This window comes from Conger conger, chromosome 5 (genome assembly GCF_963514075.1).
Source record: "Conger conger chromosome 5, fConCon1.1, whole genome shotgun sequence".
Classification (NCBI taxonomy): Eukaryota; Metazoa; Chordata; class Actinopteri; order Anguilliformes; family Congridae; genus Conger; species Conger conger.
Window position 1 is genome coordinate 9,770,319 of NC_083764.1, and position 13,532 is coordinate 9,783,850.

The 13,532-nt window shown below is 49.3% G+C and overlaps 1 protein-coding gene across 7 annotated transcripts in view; it reads right to left on the reverse strand.

Annotated features, from left to right (window-relative positions):
* enah (ENAH actin regulator) overlaps positions 1-13,532 on the reverse strand; it is a 111,746-nt gene that overhangs the window by 29,520 nt on the left and 68,694 nt on the right. For 4 of the 7 annotated variants that reach the window (XM_061241577.1, XM_061241573.1, XM_061241575.1 and 1 more), the window contains exon 4: positions 3,208-3,277. In XM_061241577.1, the coding sequence (XP_061097561.1) occupies positions 3,208-3,277 (70 nt within the window). Of the gene's footprint in view, positions 1-3,207; positions 3,278-12,460; positions 12,563-13,532 lie in introns of all 7 variants that reach the window. The other 3 variants (XM_061241570.1, XM_061241572.1, XM_061241569.1) reach the window with 1 other exon arrangement.

Consider the following 13,532-nt stretch of genomic DNA (forward strand, 5'->3'; position numbering starts at 1 on the left):
TCTAAGAGTCCGCAGCCCCTCTGCTGAAAATCCCAGCTCTAAATGACGGCATCCTGGACCACAGTGACACACAGGTTAGGGAACCAGATCTAAAAACGAGTGTAGGTTCAGGTCTGGACAACTTGAGCAAGCCGTTCACACCCGTCTTTCTTCAGTAAAATCCGTATTCGCGAATAAACATGCCAAACTGCCAGCCTAATTATTCAAGCCGGATAAGGCAAGCCAGTGAGTAAATAAACAAAGAATAATTACAGAGGCATATTAAAAGGTAAGCTTTTTCCTAAACGGGTCATGAACGCGTCAACGAAAGTGTGAAAATCCGGCGGGCTGGGCGTAATCACATCGCACAGCCACGCTCACAGAGGGGCCTTCTCTTAAGCCCTTAAAAGCTCTCTGCAGTCTCACACGGTGAGCTAGAGGGCTGCTAATGACACACAACCCACGGGGGAGGCACTTAAACAGACCAGACCTGGGTCAAATACGCAACGGTCCCGGATTCAAATACTTTTCAACGCCTTACGGAGCTTGTCTGGTGTATTGGAACTTATGAAACGAAGATAGAGTGCCAAAACCCGCCTTCCGGTCATCTCATTTGGCTCAATTTCACCAGGCAAGACCAGTGATCTGAAAAGTATTTGAATCCAAAACAATTATGTTTTTGACCCTGTTCTCTAACGCATGACGTAAAAACCTCAAATAAAAAAACAACACATTAAGTGTTTGCGATACACAGCCCCCAAAATCAGTTTTACACTTCAGAAGACACCGCAAGCCCCAGCGTCGTCTCATTAGTGAGATTGTTTATGTGTGTAGCGTGCACTCCTCAGGTAAACGTCCAATCAGCCGCTCATTTGAATATGAATGGAATCGGCGGCGATGGCGGAAGGGAAAGAGGGCTCTTGTTGTTACGAGCCCGGAGAGATCCTTCAGCACAATCTCCTGGGAACGGCTTTGAGCTCGCAGAAGAAAAAAACATTTTCCTTAACTAGACCTTGCCGAATTACAGCCCGCTTTTCAGACTGCTGAGCTGGAACCAGGCTGACGTGCTTAATTCTGGTTATAGATAGTTTTCGGCGATACCTCGCTGTCAGCTCAGGCTGTTGGCATCACTGAGGCTGGATTAGCTACAAGCCAGCTGAGGACAGCCAAACTGCACAGCCGCAATGCTTCTGCCAGGCTAGCGTCAGCGCTAACGCCCAGGATACAAACACAGACGAGAGCAATGAGGGCCGCTATCCACCAAAACACAAAACGACCTATAGAACAGGGGTGGCCGGTTCTGGTCCCGGAGGGCTATTCGTCTGCACAAATTACCCTGGCTAAATGAGCTACTGATTAAATCACTGTGAAACGTTCCATATAGGCACACAAGACCAGCGTTCGGCTGTCATGCATGCGCTTATCAAGAAATGAATGTCAGATGGTGTAAATGTTCGGGCTAATTAAGTAATTAAGGACAGAAATTGGCATGAAAAGCAGAAACGGATACGGCCCTCGTTCCCCACCTCAACAGACAAACCAAAGCAACATGGGGTGTTGTTTTCTGGGTTTTTGTTTTTCGCATGCATATCCTCAGGCTTGTTCCACAGTCTCAGGTACAGCCTGGGCGGGGGTGCAGTGACAGCACACGGCGCAGCCAATCAGGCAGCACTGTACTTAAACCAACCTGGATCCAGCTCTATAGCGGCACCTCTCTCAATCTCGTTCTTCCTCCGTGTGTGCGAGTGTGTACATGCGTGTGTGTGAGTGCGTCTGTGCGTGTACACGTGTGTGTATGCGTGCGTGTACACGTGTCTGCGTGTGCGTGCGTGTGTGCGGGTGTGTATACACGTGTGTGTGTATACACGTGTGTGTGTATGTGTGTGTGCATACACGTGTGTGTGTGTGTGTATGTGTGTGTGAACAGATATCTCTCCTAAATGGCACAGATACTCTTCATCATGAGGGCAGGAGTCACACCCCAAGGACCATAACACCCCCACCCGGGCTGTTTGTGATTGCAGAGGATATTACACAGTGCTATCCCATCAGCCTCCTGCACAGTCTCCTCACAGGGCAGTGCTCGGTAAGAAAGCCCCAATCAGGGCGCCGCAGTAAGAAAAGAGAAGAGAGCCTCTGATGTGTTACTGAACATTTCTGTGAGTGTCCTTGTCTGACATCATTCATCTGGCCTGAGCCTGTGATGTGTTACTGAACATTTCTGTGAGTGTCCTCGTCCGACATCATTCATCCGGCCTGAGCCGTGTAAAAGTTATGATGGATAATATCAGAAATAATGAAAGTGCAGCTTTGAGGAGGGGAGAGAATGAGAATCCCATCTGCAGACACAAACGCTGTGTTTGTTTTTTTTTGGGGGGTTTTTTTTTTTTAAACTGCTGACATGCATCATACCCCAAACCCGCATGGGGGCCAGCTAATATGGAAACGGCAGAACAATGGCAACAAGACAGGGCTGCTACCAGGAGAATAAACAGACTGTCTCCCGTTCGCAGAATGAGTGCACTTCTCTCTAGCGTGGCTGTTACCAAGTCTCCACCCACCCAAGTCTGCTTCCATGTCGTTTTCAGCTTGAATTACTTAATCAGCCTTTTCATTCATTTAAAGTGTTCACTGAGTTGAAAATGAATACTTACTTTTTCAATGTGTAAATACAGCAATTATGGCATTTCATTTTGATGTGATATGTCTCATTTCCAAACAGGAGTGTGTGTGTGTGTGGGGGGGGGGGTCTGTCTAGTGTCTGTTCTATAACGGACCTACACTTCAAGTACACTTTGGCAGCCAACTAAACCAACTCACTGGTGATTGGCTAAAATGGAAACTGCCTTGATGCTAATGCTAATGCTAATGCTAATAAGGATTTGAGTCGGCAAAACACATACCCCAAATTCACCTGGAGAGAGGGGAATATAAGAATTTTAAATCAACTGAATAATAAAAAAAAGAGTAATATAATATTTTAAAGCTGCTGGGTGCTGGTTAGAATATTTACAAACTGGTTAAAATGAGTCATAATATTTTTGTTTCTGCTGAAAAAACCTGCCTAAAACTGTGTTTAAGAGAGGCCTTGAGTCCACCAAGTTGAACCAGTGCCCAGTATTAACAGATGTGAGAATGTACACTGTGAGAGTCGCAACAGCCCCACTGGGACCCGGCCTCTGTCAGCAGATTGGGGGGTTTGGAGGAGACGGACGGTTTGGCTCTCACCTCCTCTGAAGGTCCAGTTCCTCAGGGGACGGGCCATTCTGGACCTGCTGGGCTCTGGGCAGTGTGGGACCTGGGGGAGGAAGCACAGGGAAGAATCTCATCAGGTTCTGGCACCTCGAACAACAAACTCCCCACCTCCTTATACTCACTGCGCTAGTAATGTATGCCAAATATAGCTACCGGATATGCTGCTTATTAGAGATTTTCCCCAAGCAGCATACAGGATTAAGGACGCATACATTGTTTCAGTATACTGTATGTGGTCTCCTGGGATTTGAACCCACAACCTTTGCATTGTTAGTGCAGTGTTCTACCAACTGAGCCATAGGATTAGCTCCATTTATTGTCATAAGCGTTAAACGAAACATTTTTACAGTTCGGTCATGTTTGGCTGAAACGGTCCTCCGATTTGGCATCCTAATACAATTGCCTTCAAGCGTTTCCCAAACATGTCACAGATATCATCGCAATGACTTCGCAATGAACTCCGGGCGCTTTAAACAAGGGAAAACTCAGGAATGGGTGCACGCACAGGACAACTGCAAAACAGCTGTAAGACACACTGACCTTTTCCTGAGGGGAAAAACATTGTACTCAAGCATAATTCAGTCTGTTCTGGCTGTGGCAAAGTCAGGTCTGAACCCAAGCTGACAGGTTAGTGACACCGGCAGAAACTATGCCAATCAGCTAAATATGATATAAAAGGAAGGGGCCAGTATCAGGACATCCAGGAACGACCTTGCGTCACCTTCCCTCCAAAATGTGCACCTGCGTGTGAAGAAATAAAGGGATGGGAGGATGTGGCTCTCACAGAGAAGGGGGGAAATGGGGGCTATAACTAAAAACTGTTTTCCCAGGTTAAATCTGTGTACTAAGAACAGGACTTCCAGGTTTGCAATAAAGGAGCAGGCCAAGCAAGAGCTACTAAGGCTTGGATTCCCAACACACAGTTCCTGGAGATCTACCTATCCATCCATAGGTTTTCATTTCGACCTTAATTTGGCACACCTGATTCTACTAATTAGCAGCTCAACAAGATCTCTACCTGTTGCATGAGGTGTGCGTCGTTAGGGTTGGAGTGAAAACCTACAGGAGGGCAGATCTCCAGGAACGGGGTTGGGCAGCCCTAGTCTAGCTGTTGAATAAGATGTGCTTTGTTAGGGTTGGAGCAGGGGTTGGAAAAACTGGTCCTGGAAAGCCACAGGGTGTGTTGGCTTTCGTTGATACTCAGCACTTAATTGATCAATGAAAATGGCTGTTTACAGTTAACTTCACCTTGTTTCTTGGGTCTGAATTGGTTGCTTGATTTTAAAAAAGCCAGCACACCTTGCTGCTCTCCAGGACCAGGGTTGTTGACCCCTGGGGCTGGATTGAAAACATTACAGGACTGTGGATCTCCAGGAACACGTTTGGGAACCACTGTGCTAGGCTCACGTTAAGATGAGGGAAAGCTGGTGGCTGAACACAGGAACAGAAGACTCCTCAGAGACATAAGGAGCTGTAAATACAGCTCTCCCAGGGACTTCTGGGTATTCTAGACTTTCTTCCAACTCGCTTCCCCCGAGTTAATTAGTGCAAATTACATAATTAGGTGTTTTTACCTGGGCTTCTTCCAGAGAGGCAATGCAGCAAAACATTTCCTGAGTAAACAAGTATAATCTTAAAATGTAATGAATGATTTTGAGAAAAAAACAAAAAATCCAATAAAAATGAAGTCGGTAATGATTTCTGCTGATGAAGCAATTAAGCACAAGAAGCTGGCTGCAAAAAAAAGGGGTGCGCATACTGCCCCTCCAGAAAAACGGGGTGGGGGGGAGGACCCCTCCCTACGCCAAGGAAAAAAAAAACAACAGCAGTCTCCCGCTACCAGACAGGAAGAACGATGGAGGACGGAAGATCTAAAGGAGAAATTCAGCTCGCGTCTGCGGAGGAAGCTGACAGCAGTCTCAGACATATCAGATGGTGTTCTCCTAAGGGGGGGGGTTAGAGGAAGAAGGGGGGGGGGGGGGATTTTTTTTTATTTTTTAATGCGCACCGCACTCCCGGTGCAGCCTCGACAAAGCAGTGCTGGGACACACACTGAACACCTGCTAAAGGGAACCATTCTAAAAACCATCAAGGGGCCTAGAAACTTCTCTCAGGGAGCTCTCTCAGGGAGAAGGAGCGCTTTGTGCTGCCATTTTGAATTTACCCAGCACTTCAGTCACAACATGGGCCGTTATTTACTTTCAGTCACTCGGACGGGGGAAGGGAGGGCGGCACGAGGTGTAGCTCTAATAAAAATCTAAACACAAACATAGCGTCCTTCCAACACACAAGCCAGGGATAATTGCTGTATTCACTAGGTGAAAGACTTCTATTTACTGGAGGTGCGGTTCCGTACTCCATTAAGCGCATAGAGTACAACGAGTGCCAGACCACACTTCCTGTTTGTTTTTCCCAACCTATCCTCTGAGCAGCACCACTCAAGAGTATGAGCCAATCGGACCTCACTGTAGCCAAGAGTCCTATGCAGTCCTGATGGAGAAAATGGGCACGGTGATGGAAACACAGGATCTTGCAGGAAGTCTGTTTTAGAGCCGCAATGGAGGAGGAGACACTAGGGGAAAGTGTGTAATCGTATGACACCCTCAAATCAATACGGATACATGTACAGCCTTTTATACCCCCCACCCCCCTGCCCCCACCACAACCCAACCCTGCACCCCTGGAACAAGTAAGACACACTGGGGGTACTTCAAGAAGCAAGCTTAGGCAGCAAGTTAGACTTATTTCGGCAAGCCCCGCTTATTTGCAGCCTATTTCCGAAAAAGAAAGTAAGTCTAGCTTATCGCCTAAAACTTATTTGTGAAACGCCCCTCTGTTCGGTAGCACAGTGGCTACAGCATCCATCCCAGGACAGTAAGGGTGCGGTTTCGACCACCTCCCGAGCTCTACATTGCAGAGTCGTTTTATAATTTATTTTTGATTTATGTGCCAGATGGCCTTATCAGATTCCCTGTCGAGTCGCAGACGACTGTCTCTCCCGTTCGCAGGCTCACACGGACCGAGACCGAGTGCCCAAAATAGTCCCGATCGCTCCGGCTTTTAAATCATTCTCCGAGGGACATCAACCACGGCCGGGACAAGGGAGATATTTCAGTTGAAACAAGGCTTCGCAAACAGACGCGCGTTATAGCAAACCCAAACCAAACGTCCGTCAATCAGCCACGGACACATCCAGCATCTGTTACGGTCGCCTGCCAAACGGACAAAATCAGGAGCTGATGAATATCTTCCCAACAGCCTTTTACGACAATCAGAGCAGTTACTGCACAATCATAAAAGGAGTATGATTGAGCCAAGCCAGTCAATCAATACGGCTATCAGCTCGGCAAACAAGTCATATCCAAGCCTCTCTGATGTTGTCAGCCAACTCTTTAAAAAGTAATAATAAAATAAATAAACAACCGTGACAGAAACTTTGATGAAGGGCCAATGGCCTCGCCCAGAGACAAACAACAACTCCGTCACCCTGAAGCGAAACCGCACACCAAATGGTCCGGAACCCTTCCATTCATCTCCTCTGTTTTGGAAGCAAACGAACCCAAATGCCGACCCGGTAGCCTCTACCTACAGCAAGAAAAGAACTGTCCTTCAAAAAAAACTGCCGCAGAACAAGTTTAGCATTCAAACTGTGGAATCTCTCGTTTCAGTTACTGAAAGGCTCAGGTTGTTCCACCTGGTTGGACGCAGAAGTAAAAGTGTGGGTGATTAATTACCCCTCTCACCGCAATTACGGAAGTAAACAGGTGAAAGTCTGCAGTGACTTGAACGCATTAATCTAACCCCAGGAAGTCACGAGGGTCAACTTAGCACAATCTCAAGAACAATTTCTCAAGATAAATAAACCGTTGTGTTCAGCTTATTCTCTGTAGTCCTACTCCTTGACAGTTGTTTAATAACACTCCTGTGCAAACCTCAAAGCACTCAACCACAGGTGGTGCCCACAGAAACTTGTTTATTCAGACATTACTGTAGTCTTTCCACACACTGGAGCATATCGGCCATCGTGATGAACATTGTTCTGCTCGGCTGGAATCATACAGAGACCACACAAAGGTCAGGGTCCAAATGCCCTCCTTCCATCCATCTCAAAAACGCATCAGTTCAGACAAGTTAACAGGAACCGGAGATGAAAAGAAATCACATTACTCCACATCAAACCTTCCGGACTGCAGCTCAAGCCCAAGGTAATGAACGATCTCGAGTCAACACTACAGCACGGCTAATAACAGAAATTAATCAATGCGTTTTTGCAGTGCCACGAACGCGACGGGCGAGGCCGATGTTGCATGGCAAAACAAAGAGACCGCGGACGCCTCAGTACGTCAAACAGCAGAGCTAGCCTTACGGTAGCACGTTAGCATCAGGACCTACGTGCGAGCACATGGTGCCTCCTCCGGCAGCAGACGTACTGCCACAGTCCTCCGGGGCAGTTTTTGACCCCGGCTTTGGCGGCGTCTCGGACGCTCAGGTACATCAGCATGGCGGCTCCGTCACATGCTCCGGGCGCCCCCCCTCCCCCCTCCCCCGATTTTCCGCGAGGCGTCTGTAACCCTGCAGGTCCGACGGCGACCGGGGAGGATGGAGGGTCTGTGATGTTTACCGAAAACGCAGCCGCCCTTAATCCTCCCGCTTCCTGTCCGCCATCAATTATTCATGGCGTAATGGGCGAAGGGCAAAGAAACGAAAAAAAAAAAACGAGGCCGCCCTTCACATTATGGGCGGTCTGCTCCGAAAAGAGAGAGAGAGAGAGAGAGAGAGAGAGAGAGAGGGAGAGAGAGAGAGAGGGAGAGAGAGCGAGATAGAGAGAGAGGGAGAGTGTTTGCCGAAGGAGTTAACCCTCTCCCTCCTGAAGGGAAGAGTCGAAAACCAGGATTTTTTTTTTTTTTTTTTGTCCCATGTCCGCTGTGGCGATGGTTTCTGGGGAAACAAGGGACATATGTGGGCGTGATGGAGCCTGGTCTGGTCTGGTCTGGTCTGTGTTTTCTGACAACCAACGCGGTTTCATCTCCTCAACTCGAGGTGTAGATCGAGGGAAGATGAAGAGAGGGGAAAGAAAAATCAGGGGGTATCATTTTTCCTTTCGGAAGCTGAGGATATTGCGTTTTTTTTATTCTCTTCATTTTTGCCTTCTGCACATCAAAAATAACCTATGAATAATTCTGTGACAGATTCAGAGGCGCAGAGTGGCAAGCAGAAAAATCAGAACGGCAGACGGCAACCGGCGTCAGTACGTGGGCACAAGCCGCACTTCTGAATTTCCCAGCTTCCGCACACCCCACCTCCCCCCCCCACCCCCTTTTCACCCGAGACATCACACATCACGCTTGGGTCCCTTTCCAGGTCCTGGGACACGTCACGCGTTAAGGCCAGGCTAATCGCTGAAGCAGAGCCTGGGGGAGGCAGCAGGGCTCGTGTGCCGCTAAAGAGACTCCGGGGCATCCATCCACACCAGCCGACTGCTGGGGCCAGAAGCACTGGCAGCCCTAACTGACTTCACACCTAGAGCCACACTGCTGTAGCCAAAGACTAGGCCCTCTGCATACCTTCGCCTTGAGAGCGCTAATAAAGGGATCAGTTGACAGGTTAAACACGTGGGAGCACGCGGTCAAGTGGCCCTCCTGCCATTCCTACTGCATGACTACAATACCCAGAATTCCAGGGGGTGGGTGGGGGGTGGAGGGTGGGGGGCAGGGCCAAGAAAGAAAACGTTAACCGTGAGCCAAAATTCATTTTTGGAAAGGAGGCTCAGATAGTGCATATTGATTTGTCATTTAAGAGGCACTTGAGCTAGGACTAGACCTGGAAAGGCATCTCAAGGAACAACGGACACTGTCTCAGGAGAGGAAAAGGGGTGATGGGCGGGGGGGGGGGGGGGGGGTGGAAGCAGCCAGAATGAATCTGTCCTCTACACAGCTAATTTGCGTTGGTTGGTTTATTGGGGATAATGTAACAGTGCAGAGATGGAGCACATCGTAAAATGACCTCAGTTTCCACATTCCTCCCCTCTCTTTCTGTAACATGCCATACATGCAGTCCAGAGAGAAAACAAGGTGCTTAAAATACATCTTGCCAAATACAGTCAGTGTCACAAGCACGACAAGACAGATGTCACGACTGACCCACAAGTGTTGGCCTTAAAGGTCACGTGACATCACGGCACATATCGGTGGAAATATAAGCCTTCGGAAATATAGGGTGCTGTTCCTGGACAATTTACTAGCCGGATAATAATATGCAAGATTATGCTGACAATCCGGAATGCATTTGTAAATATCATGAATTCCCTTTTCAAGGATGGAATACATCCCGATTCTGAACAGTCGGCGGTTAAATCAGTTATCTGTGAGAGTCCCCATCAATATACTGTGCACAAGCAGTGAAAGCAGAAGGCATACACAAAAAAAAAAAAACTGACACAAAAAAAAAAAAAAAAACATACCTCAGGAAAACTGGGTGAAGTCAAATAAAACCTTTAAGGAAACGCGCAAACCGGGCCGATTCTGTTACGACCTGGTCCGGGGGACGATCATAACCAGGTCGAACAAAACCCACATCACGTCAACGCAGCGCAACTTCGCTAAGCGCATTCGCCCAGAGACCGAGGGAAGACTCGGGGACAGGCAAACACACCTGTGTTAATCACAGCTAGGCCAGCGTGAGTGCCGAAAAGAGCGGACACTCCGCACTGTTGCTGAACACCTGCGCTTAGCAACACGATAAACCCTCCCCCCCCCATACCAAAAACAAAAACGAAAGCGTAAACAAATGGCCGAAATCTAATAAAGAGAAGCCGTTACCCTCGGCGGCGGAAACCCGCCCGCTGTGAAAGCTCCGCTGGATTGGCGACGAGGGACACCTTTTTAATTCCAGCCAAGTGGTGTTAAATTAATTTCTCTTTTAGTCATTCCGCAGAGCAGCCGAAAACGCAAACACTTTACCGATGTGGAGTTTCATTACCGAGCCCCCCCCCCCCCCCCCCGTGTGTGGTAAAAACACGCGGCGCATTGTGACAGTTTGACTCCCGGAATACAAACACAAACCCTGAACGGCATTAATTGCGAACGTAGTTACTGTAACCACTGCAGTATTAACACAACTGCCTAAAGGTATACCGTAGAATTTCAGCAGATTCACAGGTGCTATAAACGTTGCTGTACTATGAAGTTCACAGCCGAACCCTCCGGGTTCTTGGTCAGTGTTGGCAGCTTGACCAGCATCCAATCTAAGGGGGGCAAGGCAGTACTTACTGTGCACTTCCCGCAAAAAAAGCAAAAACCCACCCAGTCTGTGCACAATTAAGGGGCAAGGAGGTCTATGTCCTGTCGAAAATATAACCGCTACATATGTATGAATGAGATTTGCACTGTGCTATATACAGACAAATGACATGCATACATGCAGTCTATATATAACGCACTCCTGTATGGAGCTGGTAACAGTGGATGTTTCCGGAACAGCGCAGGAGACAGGGAGTCTGCAAGCAGCAGGAGAGGGCCAATCAGAGTGAGGCACCCCTATTACCTGTATAATACTAAAGAGCACCACATGACTGTCGGCACGAGTGTGTGTGCGTGTGTGTGTGTGTGTGTGTGTGTGTGTGTGTGTGTGTGTGTGTGTGTGTGTGTGTGTGTGTGTGTGTGTGAGCACATACATGGGGGTGTTTGTTGTCCAAATTCCTCCGGTGGCAGGAACAAGCTGTGAACGGGACTGGGTTTTATGCAGCGTCACCTAATAAAAGAACCTCTGCACAGAAACAGCCAGCGGAAAGCGGGGGGGTGGGGGGGTGGGGGGGGGGGTGTAAACATTTTTATTTTGGGCACGGAGTCACAGGCAGATCAGCTCGATTTCCAGCTGCGGGACAGGTCCGGTGAAGTAGCGCCACGGTGACCCCCAATCCTGTCTCCCGGTTTTTAACGCACGTCCAGAGACTCCGTGACCTGCATCCAATCAGGGAGTCCCAAAAGTCCCCCTCCTAATCGTCCTATCGGCCGCCAGGGCGTCTGCGTGTGGTTTTATCAGTAACAGACACAGAGGTACGGGCGCCTCCCTGGCTCTGCGCTGGGGAGGGCTGCAGTGTTTCTCTCTCTGCTGCAACAGGAGTTTGAACAGAATCTGAATGCCTATGCAGCGAAGGTCAGGGAGTTGTAATGACAGAGCCTGTGTGCCTTCAGAGCAGAACAGAGAGAGAAGGAGAGAGTGAGAGCAAGAGATGGAGTGAGTGGGGGAGGGAGTGTGTGAGAGGAGAGAGAAAGAGAGAGAGGGAAAGCAAAATAAGGATGTACAGAGAGAGACAGGGAGACAGAAAGGGGAGAGGGTGGCAGACAAAGAGGGAGAATGTGAGAGAAAAAGGGGAAAAAGAAAGAGAGAACAGAAGTGACGTGTTCAGGCCCTGTAGGTACTCTGGAGAGGCCCTGGCTCCCTGCCCGTCTCCCCTGGAAAGGGCCCGTGAGATCTTCATCTGTTGCTACAGAGCACAGAGCCGAGGGCCAGACGCTGGCCAATCCACTCACAGAACAGCTGCCAGCTGACCAATGGGAGCACTGCAAGGAGCACGGCGAGAGCCAATCACGAGCCTGTGTGGCCCCCGAGCCCTCCCTGAGTGTACGCTGTGAGCACCGTGCCAGCATACCGGAAAGATGCACAGCACAGGGGGGGACACGCCAACCAGCCCCCAGCAACATGACACAGCAGTCAGGAACGTACGCTATGTAGCCTAGCATAGCTGCTCCATAAACACAGCACTCAGCAACACACGCAACGCAGCGTAGCATAGCAGTTCCATAAATACAGCATAACCTTGCTCAAATGCATTTTTGTTCCTCATCAAACATCGTCTAAGAAAAAAAAATATATATATATATATTTTTTTTTTTTAAATAAAAATCTTAGATCTTAACTCAACTTTGATTCTGTATGCCTCCAGTCATAACCAAGTATTAAGATGAATGATTGCTTACGAGTGATGGCTCCAAACCCATTCACAGTTATAACTAACCCAAAGAAAACAAGCTCCAAATCCTCACGATTAAAGTGCTGTTAGAGACGCCACCGATACAAACCATGCAACACAATTCGGTGCACAATGCACTACGCTGTGTGCGAGTCGAGCTTTTGCGGTCAACTCCCCATCACCGCCGCAGGAAAAGCTTTGCGGTATGCATCCACGAATACCCCCTAACCCCCGACCCCTCCCCGCGGTACTCACTCCGGAGGATGATTTTGGCCTGGCTGACCCTCTGCATGGGGAAGCGGCTCAATCGCGGAGCAGGCATGGTGGCGTGGGGTCCCCGGGCACCCTGGGTCCGTGCTGGAGGGGGAATCGCTCGACGTCAAAGAAAAGCGGCACAAACGGAGGTGGAGACGGCCTAACACCTTCCTCCCCTCTTTCGGGAGGGGGATGGAGGGACGAGGGTGCGAGCCTGCACGTCCTGGGATGGGTGGAAAGCGGTATGCAGAGATGCAAGGACTACCCCTGTCCGAGGCAAGTTTGTTGACTGCAGGTTAAGAGAGGATACCTACAGCAGTACGACTACAGACAGCACTGTGGTATCGAGGAGCACAATGACAACAGTAAAAAGTGGGACAGGGGGTCGAACATACCCTAAATCTTCACCGGGGGGGGGGGGGGGGCATGTGACATGTGATGCAATCACTGTCACATGCTGTCACAAGTTGCAAAGCAAACACACAACCTACTCCCTCCCAGTAGCTGAGAGAACTGACTCCCATTGGAGTAGGTATGCAGTCGTGCCCGATGAGACAACATGCCAAAACGGGGTACTGTGTCTCCGGGCTAAGGGGGAAGGGGGGGCACGCACGAGAGATCAGGAGCCGCCGTGACCCCAAATAAAACACACCCCACATTTAGCCACCCCAGCCTGGAGCCAGAGCTCATGGATGGTCCTCTTTGTTTCCGCACAAAAGAGGTCAGATAATCCTGCCTGCTTGACCAGAGTCTTACGCTGTCAGCAAGCTATCACGACGCGGTATTTATACCATGTAGCCGCCAAACTGATCACCGGGTTGGTCAGGGACAGCTAGGGGACGAAAGGACAGGGGGAAATGCCAAGGCAGGATAGTCTGTCCTGTAGCAAGGGGGCCAGGCCCTGAGGTGGGAAGATGTTTGGGAACAGAGATTGCCTCCAGATGAAGACCAGGCCTCGACTTGCTCAACCCTCCTGAGGGGCTGAATATTACGCAGTGTTTTGTGTTAGGACGGAGGTCAGGGGCCCCATCCCACAGGACCGGGGGGCATGTTTATACCCGCTCTCTCTCAT